Here is a 21,629-nt window from a genome sequence, read left to right as displayed (position 1 = left end):
TAAAAGCATGGCTTAAGTTTATCACAGAAAAATATTGTTAGGTTAAGAATCTTGTTTTTACGAATGTGAGAAATTTGACTTTGTCAACAAAGAGTAGTCTCGAAACTAAAAGAATATGGGCAAATTCCAGTAGTTTCGGCCTTTCTTTCGATTCTGCCGATAACCTTTGTACTGTAACACCTCACCCATTTGGAAACTTGCCCCAAACCAAGACATAAGAAAACGTGTCTCCACGAGCCAGTGCTGCGGTGACCACGTGCACTGACTCGTGTCCTGTGCACCCACTGAAGAACGCCAGAGACGATCAGAGGGAGTCTCCTTATACTTCTCTTGAGACACCCAAACAAGCCTAACTCGCTCAGAAAATTAAACGAGAAGGAAGAAGCTAGGATAAGTACTTGGGAGGCTGAGACAGGAGGAATGCAGGTTTGAGGCTAGCCTCAGCTCCTTCAATAAACACTCAAGAGAAAAAGGCCCCTGGGCTTATCTGCCGTATGAGGGCCAACCGGTTTTTAGACACTGGGATTGTTAGGAGCCCTTGGGTACAAATTTGTCAACTCAAACCCAACTAATCATTCCTCCTGGTAGCGTACTCTAACCTGCTAGCTTTCTGTCACCCAGTTCTTGGGACCCTGTCTGGTCTCTGAGTCCCCGTCACCATCACCTGATTCTCTCTACTTTTCTCTGGTAAGAACACCTGCAGCCTGTCCTGCCGGCCTGCTGCCCACCAGAGCACCGCCGTGCCTCGCCAGGTCTCTCTCTTATCACCCATCGGATCTAGCCCACTTGGTCTACATCCCCACCATGGGCCTGATGGAATCAACCGCTGATACTGTTTTGAACATATCAAATATCAAGAAGAGGATGTCTTCTTAGGTACCTACAAATCTACACTGACTGTGTCAGCCTGTTTTATTTACCGGCTTCTTTAGCTGAAGGGCTTCATGGGAAAGTACGACACACCAGTGCATTATCTGGACTCTCATTACCGGCACAATTAGACTTTGTAATAGCGGCTGGGCTACATCTGCTTGCATGTTATTTTTCAAAGGGAGACCAGCTATCCTACCAGCCCCAGTAGATTAAGATAACTTTTAACTGGAATTCAGTTACACTTGAAGTATCTTGTTCGATGTATTTGTGGTTTGCTATTACATGATAAGCTTTATTTTCTACCTGAAACTTTAATCACGGATGCCAAAAGAAGTCGTTTTGAAATAGTGACCCAAGTTTCACATCCCAAATGTTAAAACTGATAACCCCCTACCTTATCCATTCTAACATAAAGTAAATACGTGAGGCATGATATACGGATACTTAATAAAGTTGATAAGCAGAGGAAATTGCAGGCATCACTTGAGCTTACAGAACTTTGATACCAGGTTTACAGCATATTTAACTATGGAGACCATTTGATCAACATCTATTCTAGCCCTCGTGACACCGTGTTGTAAAGCGTGGCGTTTGCACTAGGTTGTAACCCAGCACAAGGTAACGGTGTCACGCTATCCACTCCCAGGGATCACGCGGCCCCTGGGATGCAGTAGAAGCTCAAGAAATATATGCTGAAGGATAAATGTGCTTGTTGCCTATAAGTTAAGTCTGGTCATCGCTGGAATTTTGGTGCTGCCGCATGGGGAGCATTTGGCTTGGAGGATTCCGGGGTTCTCTGCTAGGCTGTGAGCCAGTGGCTCCCGAATGGGTTCATGTGATCTGCCTAGTATATCCCTGTCTGCAGCTGTTGGCTGGAGTGATATTCTGGGGATGGAATGGCCACACACATGACTTTTGGTGCCCTATTCCAAAGAAATGCAAACACCCGGCAGATCCTTTCCGAGTGGTGAATTTCCTTAGTGACGGCTTTGTTAATGTCGTGCCTGGGTGTCTGCCCTTTTGAGGCTATTGATGAGAAAATGAGAAATTGACTTGTGCTTTCTTTAGCCAATCAGCCCGGGCATCTACAGCTTAAAGGGCACTTCAGACGCAGTCCTGTCTGAATGGTCTATAGAGCTGAGGCAGCCCTTGCCTGGCCAACTCAAGAGATGCTGGGATTGGACTAGAGAAGACAGCCTTTCCTTTATCATGAAAACAAAGTCTCTGTGCTCATGACTGGGTTAATGAGTTTACTCGTATAATGCCCCAAGTGTTGTTCTTATGAGGGTAGACACTGTCCTTGGGTCCTTGTGCGTGTCCATTTGGTGCCTCTGATAATCCCCTGTTGACAAATGAAGAGTCTTATTTCTCTAGGAATAGAGGTCCCGGTGTCTTGTGTGGCACCTTCTACCGGGTGTATCTGTTCCTAGCAATTTTCTGCTTTCTCATGGAATTTTGCAAAGGTTACTAATGTGAAGTGTGGCGCTCTCTCCAGACACCTGCCACACTTTAGCAAAGAAGGTCACTTTTGTCAGATCCACTTCTACAAACTAGTTAGAAGAGCAGCTGAAAAGAGCTGTGCAGAATAGGACGAAAGGTGCAGTCGGTTCCTCAAAGGTGTATCGTTTATACTTTTCAAGGGACATGTAGTGAAAGTCGAGTTTCCTGTGCTTATACTTTTTCCTCATCAGAAAAATAAATATGATGTTATTTATCTGTCCTGTCTTTATTTCAGTTCTGAAAATAGAGACTAAAGTGAACGTGCTTGGACTACAGCAAACACAAACTTAAAAATAACTAGTTATTTTATTTCGTTCCTTCTGGTTTCTGGTATTTCTTTTATGTAATTTTAATAGACTTAAGTTTATAACTTTAAAAATAATAAGATTAGCCAGGCGTTTAAACAGGTTCAAAGCCCTGTTTCCAAATAATAATATGAAAAGGGCTGTGGGAGGGAGCCAGGCGTGGTGGTGCACACTTGTAATCTCAGCTTTCGGGAGGCTGAGACAGGAGGATCGCCATTCACGGACAGCCTCAGCTACTTAGTGAGGCCCCTTGCTACTCAATGAGACGCTGTTTCAAAAATAAAGAATAAAAAATAGGGCTGGGGGTGGAGCTCAGAGGTAGAATGCCCGTGGGTTCCATCCCCAGTACTACAAAAAAAGAAAAGGAAAGAAAGAAAGAAAGAAAGAAAGAAAGAAAGAAAGAAAGAAAGAAAGAAAGAAAGAAAGGAAAAGAAAAGAGAAAAATAAAAAATAGGCTGGGGTGTAGCTTGGAGGTAGAATGCTCCTAAATTTAATTCTCAGTAACACACACACACACACACACACACACACACACACACACACACACACACACTATACAGGTTGCATGATAAAAGAAATAGTTGTTATTATGTAATGATTTAAAAGGAAATGAGCAATGAGCGTAGAGACTTTGTTTTCATAATAAAGGAAAGACTGTCTTCTCCAGTCCAATCCCAGCATCCCTTGAGCTGGCCCAGCGAGGGCTGCCTCAGCTTTGAAGACCATTGAGGCAGGGCCACTGTTAGTTTAACCCACGGGTCAGCAAACTATGGCCTGTGGGCTAAATCTGGCCTGTTGCCTCTTTTTGTATGATCCACAAGCTAAGAATGCTTTGTTTATTTTTAAACAGAAAAAAATCAAACAAAAACTTATTTTTCAAGATACAGGAAAGTTATAGAATTCAAATCTTATGGTGCACGTGATGCCTGGCATTATATAACGCACATATATAACACATATAATAAAGTTATACTGGGACGCAGCCATGCTTGATAGTCAATGTGCTGTCTGTGTTTGCTTTCATGCTAGAGCAGAGCTAAGAAATCATGGCAGGGACCATATGCTGCAAAGTAAAAAATATTATCTGACCCTTCACAGAAAGCTTGCTGATACTTGATTTAACTTAACAGCTATAATTACATCTATCCTACATTTGTTTAAGGATTATACCTGTTAACTGAGCTATTCTAGTTTCCCCTATAATTGTAAAATACCTTCTGGAGCATAATGGTCAGAACATAACAGGAACAGTTCCCCAGGTTGGTCCAGGATACATAATTTGTTCTAGATTTCCTCTGTTTGTTATTTACTTATTGGCACACAGAATTGAACCCAGGGGCATTCGCCTCCCCTAGCTATACCCCGGCTCTTTTTTATTTTGAAATAGGGTCTCACTAAGTTGCTGAGGCTGGCCTTGAACCTGCTATCCTCCTGTCTCAACCTCCCAAGTACTGGGATTGCAGGTGTGTGCCACTGTGCCTGGATATTTATTTATCTATTTTTGCAGTGCTGGGATCAAATCCAGAGCCTTGTGCGTGACAGGCAAGTGTTCTACCTACCACTGAGCTATATCCCAGCCCCAATTTCTTTGATCTTTGGTATGAGCCAGAATAGACAGACCCTGGGCCACTTCAAACCTGGCTCATCCCTGTCCCGAGGCGCCTATGAAGGAATATGTGAGTGTTGTGTGCTGAGACCATATGCGTCAGTTTCTCAGAGAGCACACACTGATGATTTTAAGAATCAGAAAAGCACAGAAGGTTAGGTTAAATGTTAGTATCCTACGTAGACAAGAAGAATCTCTTCACTTATTTTTTGCAGTGCTGGAGATCAAACCCCAGGCCTTTGCTCGCCAAGCGCTCGCCCACTGAGTTACCTTTCCAGCTCGAATCGACTCTTTAGGAAAAGCAAACGCCCACCTGGACGAGTTTCAGCCACCACTGGGCCAGCGAGGTCAGACGGCTTCCCGACGCCCGCTTGGTTGATGGCGCGGACACGGAACACATAGCTGTCACCCTCCTTGAGGCCTTGCACCTGGAAGAAGCAGAGAAAGAAGCAAGTCCCCTAAACAGGTGTGCTCGTCCTCCAGAGCCAAGCGGAGCCGCCAGTGCTAAGGGGGAGCCTGAGGCCAGAGCTCGTTCCATCGGATAATCCAGCCCATGGCTCTAGCCTCTTGTCTCCAGACCAGCTGAGAAGTTTCCGATAGTTCTTCCAGTTCTGATGTTCTGCCTTTTATAGATGATTTAATGACTCCCCCCCCCCAAAAAAAAAGACCCCAGAGAGCATACATATATGCTTTAAATGAGTCAGCTACCTTATTCTTTGGTCAAAGATGCAAAATTCAAAGTGTTCATAATGGTATATATGCTGCCTTTTCCCACTCTGATCATTTTGAGACATTCTAAGAATAATTCAGATGACACTCTTGGCAAGAGAGGAGAATTTAAAGTATGTGCCACAGACACCTTATATTTGTCTAAAAGCATGGGAAAACACTAGGGGGGAAAAATCAGCCAGGCATGGTGGCCCACGCTTGTAATCTCAGCATTAGGGAGGCTGAGACAGGGAGGATCATGGTTCGAGGGCAGCCTCAGCTACTTAGTGAGGCCTTCTGCAACTTAGTGAGACCTTGTTTCAAAATAAAGAATTTAAAAAATAGGGCTAAGGGGGTAGTTCAAAGGTAGAATCCCCAGTACCACAAAAACAACCAAACAAACAAAAATAAAATAAAATATAAAAATTGTTTGGGTAAATCTAATATAGCTATTTCTCACCTAATAAAATCTTAACACAACTGTCAATTTATTTGTGAATAATCAAATTGTACTAAAATTCTTAATCCTCGAGTTTTTCATAATCAAAACTGTTTGCTGAGAACCTACTTGGTTATTTCTGCGGCTCTCTTTCTGTGTGGTCTGCACTGTGTTTATAATCTCTGTAGGTTCCGCACTGCATTTAGACTTCTTTCTTCCTGTGGATTTATTACTGCTTTTATGATCTACTTTTGTATGACAGCCCCACTTCATACTTTTGGGGACTTTTGGACTCATTACTATTTCAGCACTAATAATTTTATCAAAATTATCTTACCGGGCATGGTGGCGCACGCTTGTAATCCCCGCACTTGGGAGGCTGAGACAGGAGGATGGCACAGGTTCGAAGCCAACCTCAGCTACTTAGTGAGGCTCTCAGCAGCTTAGTGAGACCCTGTTTCCAAATGAAATATAAAGTAGGTCTGGGAGTATAGCCTGGAGGTAGAAAAGCCCCTGAGTTCCACCCCCAGTACCAAAAAAAGTAGCTTTTTACTTTCAAAGCATATAACTTTTAAAAGTATATTGTATTTTACGAAAGAATCATTACACACAGGGGTATGCTTTTTCTTTAATTCTGTGATAAAGATCAATATCCAAATGGGATTTAATCAAACAATGCTGGAAACATTTGTTCAATTAAGTGACGCGTTGATGACTATGTCTTTAAATGCGCCATGCATTAAACCGTTAGGTTTTTAACCTATTTGACTGTGTCGTGTGCTTGACAGCAGGACGTCGCCATATGTGATGAGAGGTCTCGGCGGAGCTAATGGATTTCTGGAATGAATTTCTCCGTGTAAACGAGCTTCAGCTTAGGCACAGAAGAAATGCAGAGACACTGGTATATTTTAAATTCTGTTTCAAAACCTTTCAGAAAGGAACAGCACCCTTGCCTTGTGAGAAAGACATCCGAGTTGCAGGTGCCAGGCCTCTCCCCTGCCGTGCAGGCGAACCTGCGTGATGATTCAAGCGTGGCTGCGAGGCGGGTCTGCCACGTGTGCAGGAGGGAGCCACGTGCTGGCCCAGGCCCCGCTGGCAGCTGCACCGCGCCCTTCCCTGGCCGGGGACAAGGGCCACGGGTCCGCAGCGCCACAGACAAGTCCCCTAGGTAATCGGCCTGCGTCTACTCTCCTTCCCTCCATTTCTTCCCGTTCCCTGTAATTTCAAAAGAAGCTGCATTCCCTGGCAAACCCTCCATCCCGTCCTCCACACCCTCCCGGTCACTCCTGCCTCCCATTGTCAACAAGAAAAGAGGAAACAGGAATGTCAAGTCAACTGTGTCTGCTTTGCATTTCTTTTTTTCCAGTCCTGGGGATGGAACTCAGGGGCATTCTAACTCCAAGCTACACCTCCAGCCCTATCTTTTACTTTTTAGTTTGAGACAGGGTCTCACTGAATTGTGGAGGGCCTCACTAAGTAGCTGAGGCTGTCCTCTAACTGCGATCCTCCTGTCTCAGCCTCCCAAATTCTGGGATTACAAGTGTACATTATAATTATACCTCATAATAAGGTGAGACTGATAGAAACATGCAGAGACATAGAGCTCCCATCACATAACTAGTGACATCCTGTCGTCGATCACACAGCTCTGGATCCCACTCCACTCTCTCTCCCTCCTCATGAAGATTATTGAGAAAGGCAGTGATAACTTCGTAGGGTTAAACTCTCTGTGTGAACATGGCATGCAACCTTCTGAATGACTTGCTGGAGGCAAGTGGAATCATATCCCCAATTGTTTGATTTTTTGATGGTACTGGGGACATTCTACCTCCCAGCTACACCCCCGCCCTGGTTTTTATTCTTTCTTTCTGTCCTTCTTCCTCTCTTTCTTCCTTCCTTCCTTCCTTCCTTCCTTCTTTCCTTCCTTCCTTCCTTCCTTCCTTCTTCCCTCCCTCCCTCCCTCTCCCTCTCCCTCTCCCTCTCCCTTTCTTTTTGTGGTACTGAGAATTGAACCCAGAGGCATTCTACCTCCGGGCTACAACCCCAGACCAATTTTTTTCTTATTTGGAAACAAGGTCTCACTAGGTTGATGAGAGTCTCACTACTTGCTGAGGCTGTCCTCGAACCTGTGATCCTCCTGTCTCAGGCTCCCAACTACTGGAATTATAAGTGTGCACCATCATGCCTGGCTTCCCAAAGGACTGTTAGCAGGAACTAAGTAAACACACCAAGGCAGAGATAATCTGTTTTACCTCACCAACTTTAAAGTTAGTATTAGAGCTTTGTTCATGCATCCGCTACCTTCAGGTATTTGTTTTTAATGGCCGCCTCGTTGAGGCCTCGCCATTGGTCATCTTTGGCGTTGGCCTCCTTCACATCCACAAAGTAGCCGGTGACTGGGGTCCGTCCACAGTGGACCGGAGGCTTCCACTGGAGGACCAGCGAGTTGTTTCTGACTTCACTGTACTTAAGGCCGTGTGGTGGTCCTACAGGAGAGAGAGGAGGCCGTGAATAGGGATCACACTGCAGATAGGAAAACGCAAATGTGCATACGCGTGTAACTACGCTTAAGGCCGGACCGCTGCATCTGATGCTGGTGTTCTGTATTTATTTATTTATTTATTTATTTATTTATTTATTTATTTATTTATTTATTTTGCGGTACTGGGGATAGAACCCAGGGGCAGTTTTCCTCCGAGCTATACCCCCAGCTCTAATTTTTATTCTTTTATTTTGAAACAGGGTCTCACTGAGTTGCAAAGGGCCTCACTAAATAGCAGAGGCTGTCTGCGAACTGTGATCCTCCGGTCTCAGCCTCCTGAATGCTGGGATTACAAGCGTGCGCCACCTCGCCCGGCTGGCGTTCTGTTTTAAAACCTAGCATGTCTGTGAAAGCAGGCACTTCGTGGTTGCCCCGTCCAACCTTCCGCAATGCTCTACATCCTGTCCTCTAAGGAGGAAGGGGTTAGGGACTCCAAGGTGCCTCGCAGAGACCGGATGGAAACGTTCCTTCATCCCTTAGTTTAGTTCGTTTGCAGATTCGGTTTTAAATGCTTTTTGAGTAATAGCTAACCCCTTTCCTTATCTCCAATAATTTGAAGAAAGTAACTCTAACTGGTGGCAAGTGAATATAGACATTAGTAATAGGTCTTCCCAAGGAAGAAGGAATAACTCCTAATTGGAGGGAAATCGTTCTCCTAAAGCATAATCCCACAAGTGAGCGCTAGCAAACGAGAGCTTACCATTTATAAGTCTGTCACCAAAATCGGTAGTCGACCCCAGGGGCCCTGAATCTGTGCTGAAAGCACCACACACTTCACATGCCTTTATCTCGTTCACCCTTTAGACAGTGAATAGCCTGCTCAGAAGCCAAGTAACTGGACCCCCCGAGGGAGGAGGCCAGCCTCACGGGAGCCCCCGCGCCCGCTCTCTGGACACTCACACCCCTGCGTGATTGCCTGGGCACCACCTGGTATTCAGGAGGTATCCTGATTTATTTTCTCTTTTTTAAAATTAATTTATGTTTATTTATTTTTTGTATCTCTGTGTGTATGGCACTGAAGATTGAACCTAGAGGCATTCTACCCCCAAGCTAAACCCCCAGTCCAATTTTATTTCTTATTTGAAAACAGGGTCTCACTAGGTTGCGGAGGGCCTCCTATTTTGTCGAGGCTGGCTTTGAACTGGCGACCTCCTGTCTCAGCCTCCCAAGTACTGAGATTACAAGCATGTGCCACCATGCCCAGCTTCTCTTTCTTTTTAAAAATAACTACTGGTTTCCAACCAACCAATCAAAACCATTGACTCACAGCGGCCTGAGAGCAGCCACACACAGACTCTCCCATGCTCTGCTTTGCTGTTTTGCAGCTGGTGATTTATATCTGTCTGACCATTTACCTTGGCTTAATAGTTTAAAATATGCATTATCCTTGTCTTCCGCTGCCTTGTATGGGATATTTTTATGTGTCACTCCAGAGGGCTTGTATGCCCAAGACCTGTGTCATCCTTAGGACCCAGTGACCCATGCAGTAGGCAGCACCAGCCCACTCTGCAGAGGAGGAACTAAGACACCTCTCATCTGGGGAAAGACCAGTTAGCGGTCTTAATCCCGCTACTGACCACCTGCGTGACCTTCCGCGCATCATTAAGCCTGAGTGCCAGTATCTTCTCCTGTAAAATGGAAGGAAGAGAAGACATGCTTGCTGTTCACATCTGCAAGAGCTTTCCTGACGTGTGGTTTACCCGGCACCACTCAGTGAGTCAAGGACGGGCCTGGACTTCTCAGGAGGCAGAGGTCTACCCTACTTGTTTCTTCTGTGAGTTAAACGCAGTTCCCTCTACAACTTTCTCTATGTGTACATTTCTGTCAAAACACTTTCCCCAGGCCTGCTCAAGGGATTGCAAGAATATGAAAGTAGATCCTCTTTTGTGCAGGTGGCAGAAGGAACTTAAGAAATATCCACTGGCTTCCAGGGGGGCGCAAGGAAAGGTAACGAGTTTGCCTCCCCGACCCTGTCTTGATTTTCTATTGTAAACTTTTTGTTCACAGGGCAGAGAAGTGACGCAGATGGCTGCTTACTAATGAAGGAAAATGATGGCTGCGCAGGGCTCAGGGCTCAGGGCTCAGGGCTCAGGTAGAGGAGGGGTGGCACGGGGGGAAGGCTCCCTTGCCCCCGTGTGCTCTGGGGTGGCTGGGGCACTGACATGGTCTGCTGTGGTGCCATGCCAGTTGTTAACTATGCTGCATATAAAACCCAAGTGGGAGATTTAGTCATCCTGGGACACATGTGAAGTCAGTACCATCAGAAGCAAAATCCAATCACCCACCAAACACATTAACATTGCTAGTTTGACTTTCAACGGCTTTTTCAACTTGTTTATATATATGTTTGCAGTACTTGGGATGGAACCCAGGGGCATTCTACCTCTGAGCTACACCCCCATCCCTATTTTTTCTTTATTTTTAAAACAGGGTCTCACTGGGTTGCAAAAGTCCTCACTAAGTAGCTGAGGCTGTCCGCGAACCGTGATCCTCCTGTCCCAGCCCCCCCCCCCAAATGCTGGGATTACAAGTGCGTGCCACCATGCTCGGCTGTATTTCATTTTTAAATTTGTTCAGTTTTATAGATCTATGAAAGGTCTAAGCATGAGGGGCTAAGATATTTCACTTAATTGGTCTCTGTTGACAATATTTCTCTTACATGTTGTCTATGTGGTCCTTCCAGTAGGTTCTATTGGAAGAATGCCAAGCCCAGCCCTAAGACGTGGTGCCCACAGTTTACCTGGAACAGCAATGGTCCACTCCTCACACTTGAAGCACTGGCTCGCTGCCGAGGGCGCTCCCAGCCCGGCGATGTTCATGGCTGCCACTTGGAACTGATACACCATGTTTTCCTTCAAGTTGCTGATCTGCGACATTGACGTGACACGGAGTGAGCATCTTCCGCTAATATTTATTTACCTCCTGTGTCAGACACACCATTGTAGACTTGCTCGATTCTAGTTGTTCAGTGTTTTATTTATTCACCTCCGGGGTTGGACACACCTGAGGTGGCCCTCGGTGAGCCACACCCTTTTGTGATCACCTGCCTGGTGTATAGGTGAACCCAAGGCCTGCTAGAAATTCACAGAATATGGCAAAGGTATTAGAATGTCAGTCCTTGTGATGGAGCTGGAATGGCAAAGGAGAAGCAGTACTGCAGATGTAATTAAGGTCCTTAATTAGTTGATTTTGGGTTCATCAGAGAGAAAATTATCCTGAGCCAGGTGTGGTGGTAAACACTTGTAATCCCCATACTTGGGAGGCTGAGGCAGAAGGATTGCAGGTCAGCCTCATCAGATTAGAGAGGCTTCAGCAACTTAGTGAGACCATTTCAAAAGAAAAAATTAAAAGGGATGGAAGTGTAGCTCAGAGATAGAATGTGAAAATACCTCTGGGTTCAATTCAAACTACCATAAAATACACACACACACACACACACACACACACACACACACACATTTTAAGGAAATTATTCTGGACAAAGAACTTTTAAAATGGGTGCGGGTACCAGGTACCAAGTGTGGTGGTGCACGCACGCTTGCAATCCCAGCATTTGAGAGGCTGAGACAGGAGGATCGCAGTTCGCAGCCAGCCGCAGGTACTTAGTGAGGCTCTCAGCAACTTAGTAAGATCCTATTTCAAAATAAAGAATAAAAAAATAGGGTTTTGCGGGGGTGGGGGTGTGGCTCAGAGGTAGAATGCCCCTGGAGTCAATCCCCAGTACCAAAAAAAGGAAGGGCTCTGGGCCTTTTCTGAAGAGAAACGTGGCTCTGGTGAAGGCAGCTCTTAGAGTGAAGTCCTCCAAGAACTGAGTTCTGCCAAGATCCTGGAGGAGCTTGGGAGGGAACCTGAGCTCTGGTGAAGACACCAGCCAAGCGGCACCCACGTAGCAGCATCTGAGGTCCCTGGCAGAGGACCAGCCAAATTGCTCCCAGGCTCCTGACTCATGGATACTGTGACATGAAAAAGTGGGCCATTTTAGCTGCAGAGTTTCTGGTAATTTTTTTATGCACCAGTGGAAAATGAGTGCATGAATAAATGAAAAATGAGTTCCAAGTTAGGAATTAAATGTTGAAAATTTTATACTTATGCTCTTTACCATGTCTCCTAATATTTTCTATATTCCTCAGTGGGAATTGGGTTGTCGTGAAGGTAAATGTATGGGATAAAGTAGTGAATATGAGAATATTTGCAACATAGAATTAAGAGAACATATTAGTGTGAGAAAGGTTTGTGGGAGTCAGTGAACTGTAGAATATGTAAAATGTGACTCTCCAAAAGAGGAAAATGTAGCCAAAAAAAGGACAGATGTGTTTAACAGAAAAATCAGATGCAAAATAAGATTTGTAAGCTCACAGAAAATCAGAAGAAATTATACAGACTACACAGCACAAAGACACAAAAGATGGGAAAGAGAAGAGGGTGGTTGGTAGACATGGAAGACAGATGGAGAACGTCAAACATAGGTTTACTAGAGTTTGGGGAGAAGAGGGGGGAATGGGGCATTAACAATATTTTAGGAGATAAAGAATTTTCTAAAAATGATTTTCTTGAAAAATCCTCCTTCCTCCTAATTCCTAGGCAGATATATTTTTAAAAATCTGTACCTAACCCGGGCATGGTGGCACACACTTGTAATCCCTGCGCTTGGGAGGTGGAGACAGGAGGATCGCGCAGGTTTGAAGCCAGCCCTGCTGGCTTAAGAGACCCTGTTTCCAAATAAAAAATATAAAAGAGGTCTGGGAGTGTAGCCCAGAAAAGGGTTTCCAGGAACCCCAGTACCACACACACACACACACACACACAAAGAAAATCTGTACCTAAATAGATATTTAATTATAATATGCCAAAAATAAAGCAAAAATATTAAGAACTGCTTTAGAAAAATGACAAATTACCTTCAAACCAGCAAACACACCATTGACATGTCAGTGGTAATATTTTCAAAGCCTCAAAAGAAAATAACTACCATTACAGAATTTTGCCCAGAAGAAATATTTTTGAAGAATGAGAAAAAAATAAAGACATTTTGACATAAACAAAAAGGAACTGTTTGCTCTTAAGAGTACCCACAGAACAGGAAATTCTAAAATATCTATTTAAAAGGAAAAAAATCTCAGATGGAAGATAAAAAAGATGAAGAATTAAAAGCAAATAAAGTGGTAAAAATATAGATACATCTAAACAAACATTGTCTCCATACAACAATAATCACAATGCTATTTGGATTTTTTTTTTTTTTTTTTTGGTGGTGGTACTGGGGTTCCTGGAAGCCCTTCTACCTCTGGGCTACACTCCCAGACCTACTTTATACTTTTTTTATTTTTGGAAACAGGGTCTCTTAAGCCAGTGTGGCTGGCTTTGAACCTACCCGATCCTCCTGTCTCAACCTCCCAAGCGTGGGGATTACAAGTGTGCACCACCACGCCCGGCTATTTGGATTTTTTAAAGAATTCAAGACACACACATGGAAGAGCATGTAAGTTGGGAAAAGGGTGGACGGACTAAGCAGTGTAAGGCCTTGGTATTTCCGAGACAAGGGTAAAACAAATGTGTTGACATCAGGTTCTAGGTCTGTTCAGCCGCCAACAAACAAAACCTCCAGAATTCACAGCTTTTAAGGCAGTATGGGGGAAACAAAGTTATTTTTAAAACAACTATTCAAAAGTAATAATGAAAGCACAGAAAATAAAACATGTAACAGGAGGAACAAATAGAAAAATATCAAATAAGATGACGATTTTTTTTTTTTTCTGTGTTGGGGAACTGAACCCAGGACCTCAAGCATGCTAGGCCAGTACTTTACCACTGCACCACATTCATAACCTGAGAGACTTTTTTCCTAAATCTGTAATAACTTTAAATACTTCTAAATGACAAAGACTGTTGGGCAGGAAAATAATCTAGCTCTATGCTATATTTAAGAGATGCATAAAGCTCTTAAAGTTCCAGCCAAGCGTTTGGGAGGCTAAGACAGGAGGATCCGGGTCGTGGACAGTCTCAGCTACTTAGTGAGACCTTCCACAATTTAGTGAGACCCTGTTTCAAAATAATAATAATAATAATAATAATAATAATAACAACAACAACAACAACAACAACAACAACAACAACCAGGATAGGGGCATAGCTTAGTGGTAAAATGTCCCTGGGCTCAATATCCAGCACCCAAACAAAAAATAAACAACAACAACAACAACAAAAAAACCAACAAAAAGCAAAAACAAAACAAAAGAACTTAAAGTTCCAGAAAGATTGCAAGTTAAAAGATGAAAAAGTTAAAAGTTACATACCATGCAAACACTGACCAAAAGAAAATCAGTACATTTCAAAAAGTAGGAACTTGGATGCTCACCCTAATATGGGATTGAGCTGCTTTATTCTGAGATGCTGGGATTACAGGCACACATCACTACACCTGGCAAGGCTGCTTTAACATTAGAAATTTACTAGAATATGCCACATTAAAATTAATGGGAAAATATAATCACTCAATAGATTCAGAACAACTTTTAAAATTAATTTAAAATTAATTTAATTCAATCTTGACAAACTGAAAATAGAGGAAAACTTATTTAATAGGTAATACTGTCTGTCTATAAACACCTATAATGACATAATACTTAATATTAAAATGTTCCAAAAATTTACTTTAATTCATTAATTAATTTTTTGTGGTACTGGGGATGGAACCCAGGGGCATTCTACCTCCAAGTGACACCCCCAGCCCTATTTTTTATTCTTTATTTTGAAATAGGGTCTCACTGAGTTGCAAAGGGCCTCACTAAGTAACTGAGGCTGGCTTCAAACCTGCAGGATCTTCCTGTCTCAGCCTCCCAAATGCTGGGATTACAAGTGTGCACCACCACGCCTGGCTTACTTTAATTAATTTATTTATTTATTTGTTTGTTTGTTTGTTTGTTTATTTTTTGGTGGTACTGGGGTTCCTGGAAGCCCTTCTACCTCCGGGCTACACTCCCAGACCTATTTTTACATTTTTATTTGGAAACAGGGTCTCTTAAGCCAGCGAGGCTGGCTCCGAACCAGCGCGATCCTCCTGTCTCGGCCTCCCAAGAGCGGGGATTACAAGCGTGCGCCACCACGCCCGGCTGGCTTACTTTAATTTAAAGATCAAGTCTAAAATGACCAACAACACCACTTCTATTCAAAAACATACTAAAGCTCTGAGGCAGAAAGTAAGGTAAAATTAAATAAAAGATATACAATTTGTAAATGAAAAAGTAAACTGTCATTGCAGATTTTATGAATATACACACACACTCTCTCCAGAAGAACTTAAGGGTAATTTGCTGAAAGTATTACAAAATTTATATGTATATGTATATACATATATACATATACATATAAATGTATATGTATGTATATGTATATGGTATATATATGTAACTATATGTATATGGTATATATATATATACACCATATACAAAAATTAATGTATAAATCGGGCGTGATGGCGCACACTTGTAATCCCAGCGCGTGAGAGGCTGAGACAGGAGGATCGCACAGGTTCACTGCCAGCCTCAGCTACTGAGTGAGGCTCTCAGCAACTTAGTAAGACCCTGTTTCCAAATAAAGTATAAAATAGGTCTGGGAATATAGCCCAGAGGTAGAAAAGCTCCTGGGTTCCATCCCTAGTATCACACACACACACAAAAATCAATATATAAAATTAGTTATATTTTCCAATAATAACAACGGAAAACTTATAAAAATACAGTATTTACAAAGCTAATAGTATATGGCATTTATAAATAAATTTTAAAATGTACAAACCTCCATAGAGAATTCTAAAACTTTAATGAGAGACTTTAAAAAAGATAAAAATAAAGCCGGGCATGGTGGCGCATGCTTATAATCCCAGCATTTGGGAGGCTGAGACCGGAGGATCATGGTTCCCGGACAGCCTCAGCTACTTAGTGAGGCCCTCTGCAACTCAGTGAGACCCGGTTTCAAAATAAAAAATAAAAAATAGGGCAGGGGGTGTAGCTTGGAGGTTGAATGCCCCTGGGTTCCATCCCCAGACTCCCCCCCCAAAAAAAAATCAAAATAAATGAAGATAATTTATTGGTAAAGTTAATGCAGTCTGAATCAGAATTCTAACAGGTTTTAAGTTAGCTAAAACAATTTATTTTTGTGGTGCTGGGGATGAAACCTAGGGGCATTCTACCTCCGAGCTCTACCCTCAGCCTTATTTTATTTTTTATTTGGAAGCAAAGTCTTACTGAGCCAGGTATGGTGGTACACACCTGTAATCCTTTCGAAGCCACCCTTAGCTACTGAGTGAGGCTCTCAGCAACTTAGTGAGACCCTGTTTCTATGAAAATAGGGTTGGGAGTGTAGTCTGGAGGTAAAAAACCCCTGGGTTCCATTCCTAGTACCACCACCAAAAAGAAAAAAAAAAAATACAAGGATTCACTAAGTTGCTGAGGTTGGCTTCAAACCTGCCATCTTCCTGTCTCTGTTTCTCAAGTACCAGGATTACAGGCATGCACCACTATGTCTTGTTTAATATCTTCTTTTGTCTTGTCTTGATTTTTGGTAGAACTTGGTAACCTAATTCTATAATTACTAGTAAAGTGTCAAAGGTCTAAGAATAGCCCTGGAAGAAGAAACTGGGAGAACCTGGTTTCCCAGTTATCAAATTTGTTATAAAGTTATAATAATTGGGTCAGTGTGGTTTGGGACCCAGTTGTGAACAGAATAAAGAGTAGAGAAACAGACTCATTTATATAAGGAAACTTGATTGATATTAGAAGCAGCTTAGCAGAATAGCAGAGAAAAGAACAAACTTCAATAGAAGTTCAACTCCGTCTCCATTGTGGGGGAGAATAAATGTTGACCCTTCAGAGCATATACAAAATTTAAAGGTGAGTTAATGACTGAACTATAAGTGGCAAAATTGTAAAGGTTTTAGACCATTATCGAGTAAACAGTTTGATGGCATTGAAAGAGAGAAGGTATTTCTTTAAAAGGGCCCGCCAATCACTGACAGAAAATGATAGCAAGTCTGATGCAATAAAATTGACATTAAAAAGAGTACCAGTAGAGAAGAACAGACCACGGAGGGGGAAGCAATACGTGCAAGTTTCAGAGCCACAAAACAAATGATCTTCACAGCATATACAGACTTCACATGTCAGTCACAAAGCCACCAGAAAAATGGGCAAAAGTCTTCCTATACTGTAAAGGAATATATCAAAATGGGTCATATACTTAGAGAAAGTTGCTCAAACCTGACACCCTAATCGTCAAAACCGAGAATGTATGATATATGCCAAGTGTTGGCAATGATGCAGGGCAATGGGAATTCTGAACCATCTGGGAAACAGTATAGGATTATCTAGCAAAGTCAAAGATTAACAGACTCTCTGACCCAGCAATTCTACTTTGGTAATTACCTACAGAAACTGGCACGCATATGGATCAGCAGACCTATACAAAAGTATTCACAGCTATATGGTTTGAGGTAGCTAAAAATGCAAAAATGGGATGGAGAGTATAGTGTGAGGTGGTCACCTAGTGGAACTCCAAACTGTAATAAAAAAGATCGTTATACCCATGCCAATGCGGAAGAACCTTACACCTTCCATCTAATGAGCTCCCAGTATATGTGTGATGTTTCATAAACTTCAGATATTCAGAGTGTGGTGTGGAGCTGAGAAAGCCCTCTCCCCAGTTTTGACCTGCTCTGAAGGCAACTGGGCCTAGCTAAGGACACTGAAGAGGGGAGCCTTCAGCTAAGTCAGCGGTGGCCCCCCAGGTGCTCAGCGGTGGGCTGGGCAGGGGAGGCCCTCCAGCAGAGGGGAACACAGGTGGAGCGTCCCTCGGGGCCATCAGAGCCATTTAGAGGGGACAGTCTCAGGTGGAGAGCCCAGTCGGGCCAAGGAGCCACATCCCTTTTATCCATTGTGATTCAGACATTGAAAGTAACAACTCCAAGGTCATACTGGTTACAGATATTTTTTAAGTTTTGAAGAAGTGTCGGTTTTCACAATAACTATGCATTGTATGGTAAGCTAAAAACATCGTGCTTAGGTGAAGAACCAGAAAACATAAATTCTTCCTGGTTAGTGAAACTACTTCTATTTACCAAGGCATATCTTTTACAAAAGTCATGCCGATGCAGACAATGGACACTGGAGGAATGACACGAATTCTTTACAAGGTGCTGGGTGTGAGCACACAGGCATAGGCCTGTCCACAGGACCTGCCACACTACAGGAAGCCACGCGCCACCCTACAGGAAGCCACACGCCGCCCTACAGGAAGTCACGTGCACACTACAGGAAGTCACATGCCACACTACAGGAAGTCATGTGCACACTACAGGAAGTCACGTGCCGCCCTACAGGAAGTCACGTGCACAGCACAGGAAGTCACGTGCCGCCCTACAGGAAGTCACTTGCACACTACAGGAAGTCACGTGCACACTACAGGAAGTCACTTCACACTACAGGAAGTTACATGCTGCCCTACAGGAAGTCACACGCTTACCTTGTATGCCTCTTCACTGACAGCCTTGATGTTGGCCTCTCGCCATTTTCCTGGTACGCCATCAATTACTTCACGGTAGTTCACATAGTAGCCAGTAATTTCTGCCCCTCCCGTCTTGTCAGGTTGCTTCCACCCGAGAACCATCGAGTCACGAAAACTTTCAAGACAAGTGATGTCATAGGGTGGCGCTGGTGCCGCTGTTGCGATATGAATAGCGCGTAGGTAAGAGACGTGCAGAGACACGCGTTCGTGAGTCTAGCTAAGTGAGACATAGTTGATCAGGGCCACGGATGAGGGCGCTAGATCTCACAGCATAAAGTGAAATGTGAGACTGGTCAGGAACTTGGCATCTGCCTTGATGTGCGAGGAAAGAATGGACACATGGTAAAAAGTGCTCTGCCATCATTATCCAAAGACAAAAAGACCCTGCGCCAGTGGAATGGTACTGAAGAAAAGATCCTTTTCCCCATAAAGCAAAGCTTTTCTAAGGTGTATATTTTTGTTTCTTTACGTGGTTTTATTTGCCCCTTCAGGAAAATGGAATGTGTATATCAATTTCTGTCTCAGTTTGTCTATGCAGAGTTTCCATGTATTCCCAGCAGGCAAGGGCTTCACCATTCAGGCACACTTACTCTCCTGAGACATTGTAATTATGTATGTTCTGTCTGCACACAGGAGAAAAACCTTATTTTGGAGCTGAGCTAAAATGTCACCTTTAAAAAAATATGTTTTTGAAAAACAAGGCACAATCTGCCACGTGACTCTTTTTGGCCTATAATACTTTTTATCACATTTTTATAAATATACTTTTTATGGTACTGGGGATTTAACCCTAGGGCATTTTACCTCTGAGGTACACCCTCAGCCCTATTTTATCTTGTTTTTTGTTTTGTTTTGTTTTGTTTTTTTGTTTTGTTTTAAAATCACCATCCACTGGCGTCGAACCTGCAATCTGTGCCACTGCACCCAGCCAATCACATTATTTTTTTATTTTTGTTGATGTTAGAGATTAAACCCAGGCCTTACACATGTTAGGCAAGTTCTCTGCCACTGAGTTACAACCTTACTATTTTTTCCCTCAGTGCTGGGGGATTGAACCTAGGGCCTGCACACTAGACAAATGCTTTACTGGGGGGCCATTAACCTTGCCATCCTACTTCAAAGTTTTTTTATTTTTATTTTTTGTGGTACTGGGCTCAATCCCCAGTACCACAAAGCTCACCTCCAAGCTACACACTCAGCCCTATCTTATTTTTATTTTGAAACAGGATCTTGCTAGATTGATGAGAGTCTCACTAGTTGCTGAGCCTGTTCCTGAACCTGCGATCTTCCTGTTTCAGCATCCCAAGTACTGGAATTACAAGCATGCAACACCATGTCTGGCCTTAAAAAAATTTTTTTTAAGACAAGGTCTTGCTAGGTTGTCCAGGTTGGCCTCGAACTTGTAATCCTGTCTCCTGAGTAGTTGGATTACAGGTGTGCACCTCCATACCTGGCTTTGTCACATTATTTTAAATATGATATTGGAATGATACTCACGTAGCACAAAATATCGTACAGCTATCACTGTGTTTACTAGGAAAAAATATCTGGAGGATAGTTCAAAAGTCCTATCTTTACGTGGCCTTGCTGATAAACTTTTCACTTGATTACTGAATTTATAGTTTTTAATGAAGAAAGATTGACATTATAAACAGAAATCTATGTAGATTATTTCATAACATTAAAAGATTTTTCTGTATACTTATTTGAATTATAGGAGATAAATTCTCATTCCTTTTTTTTTTTTTGGTGGTATTGGGGTTCCTGGAAACCCTTCTACCTTCAGGCTATACTCCCAGACCTATTATATATATATATTTAGAAACAGGGTGTCTTAAGCCAGCGAGGCTGGCTTCGAACCTGTGTGATCCTCCTGTCTCCGCCTCCCAAGCACAGGGATTGCAAGTGTGCACCACCACGCCTGGCTCATTCCTATTTTTTTAAAAATTTCAGCTGGGCGTGTAATCCCAGTACTTGGAATACTGAGATAGGATGGTTGCAGGTTCACAGCCAGCTTCAGCAGCTTAGTGAGACCCTGTTTCAGAAAAAAAAAAAATACAATGAGGCTGAGGGTATAGCTTAGCGGTAGAATACCCCTGAGTTTGAGCCCTTACCAAAAAAAAAAAAAAAGATTCTCAGAATAATAAAGACTAAAGATAAAATACATCTGTTTTTCTCTTCCACACGTATCAACTTCCTTTATAATTTTCATTTTTGGGAGGCGGAGACAGGAGAATCGCGCAGGTTCGAAGCCAGCCTTGCTGGCTTAAGAGACCTGTTTCCAAATAAAATATAAAATAGGTCTGGGAGTGTAGCCCGGAGGTAAAAGGGTTCCATCCCCAGAACCACCAAAAAAAAAAAAAAAGTTTCTCTCAGCCGGGCGTGTTGGCGCACCCTTGTAATCCCAGCATTTGGGAGGCTGAGACCAGGGGATCGCGGTTCATAGACAGCTTCAGCTACTTAGTGAAGCCCTCCACAACTTAGAGAGACCCTGTCTCAAAATAAAGAATAAAAGATGGGGCATGGGGTGTAGCTCAGAGGTTGAAGGCTGCCGGGTCCCATCCCAAGACCCGCAAAAAAAAAAAAAAAAAAAAAAAAAAAAAAAAGTTTCTCTCTTTTTCAGAACACTTGTGTATATGGACTCTCAGTGTATATCCCACTTTATCTTCATTTGAAGGGACAAATAAACTTTCAGTAAAATAAAAGAGAGGCAATTCAGAAGATACAGATGTTGGAGGTGAGTAGAGATAGGAGATGGGCAAGAGACATTTAAAAACTTCTCAGCTTCTGCTCTGCATTTCAATTTGATAAGAAAAACATTGTCTCCTAGAATATATAAGCCACGAGCATCAACATCCTCCTCAGGTCATTCTTAGCTGACTGATAAAGACTCTTAAACCACTTCTGAGTGTGTGGGCTATATCCTAGAACACGGCCCTAGGTGATTATAATGCCCCATTACATTTTCACGGCAACACAAAGACATGATGACTAAATCAAATGTGACCGGTCACTCGGAAGTCCAAGGACGAGGCTCAGCAGCTACTATGATGCTTGGTGAAATCTCCTCCTCTACACGTGTTGAGCACGAGCGTCTCC

The 21,629-nt window shown here is 43.0% G+C and overlaps 1 protein-coding gene across 1 annotated transcript in view; it reads right to left on the bottom strand.

Annotated features, from left to right (window-relative positions):
* Nucleotides 1-21,629, bottom strand: part of MYOM1 (myomesin 1) — a gene marked incomplete at both ends in the record, with an annotated part of 139,171 nt that overhangs the window by 33,023 nt on the left and 84,519 nt on the right. The window contains 4 exons of the mRNA XM_080714848.1: nucleotides 4,598-4,712; nucleotides 7,733-7,917; nucleotides 10,714-10,840; nucleotides 18,489-18,685. Coding sequence (XP_080570974.1) covers nucleotides 4,598-4,712; nucleotides 7,733-7,917; nucleotides 10,714-10,840; nucleotides 18,489-18,685 — 624 coding nt within the window. The remainder of the gene's footprint in view (nucleotides 1-4,597; nucleotides 4,713-7,732; nucleotides 7,918-10,713; nucleotides 10,841-18,488; nucleotides 18,686-21,629) is intronic.

Source organism: Muscardinus avellanarius, assembly GCF_963383645.1.
Source record: "Muscardinus avellanarius genome assembly, chromosome: 17".
NCBI lineage: Eukaryota > Metazoa > Chordata > Mammalia > Rodentia > Gliridae > Muscardinus > Muscardinus avellanarius.
The sequence above is the reverse complement of the archived record's forward strand: the minus strand, read 5'-3'. Positions and strand labels throughout refer to the sequence as shown.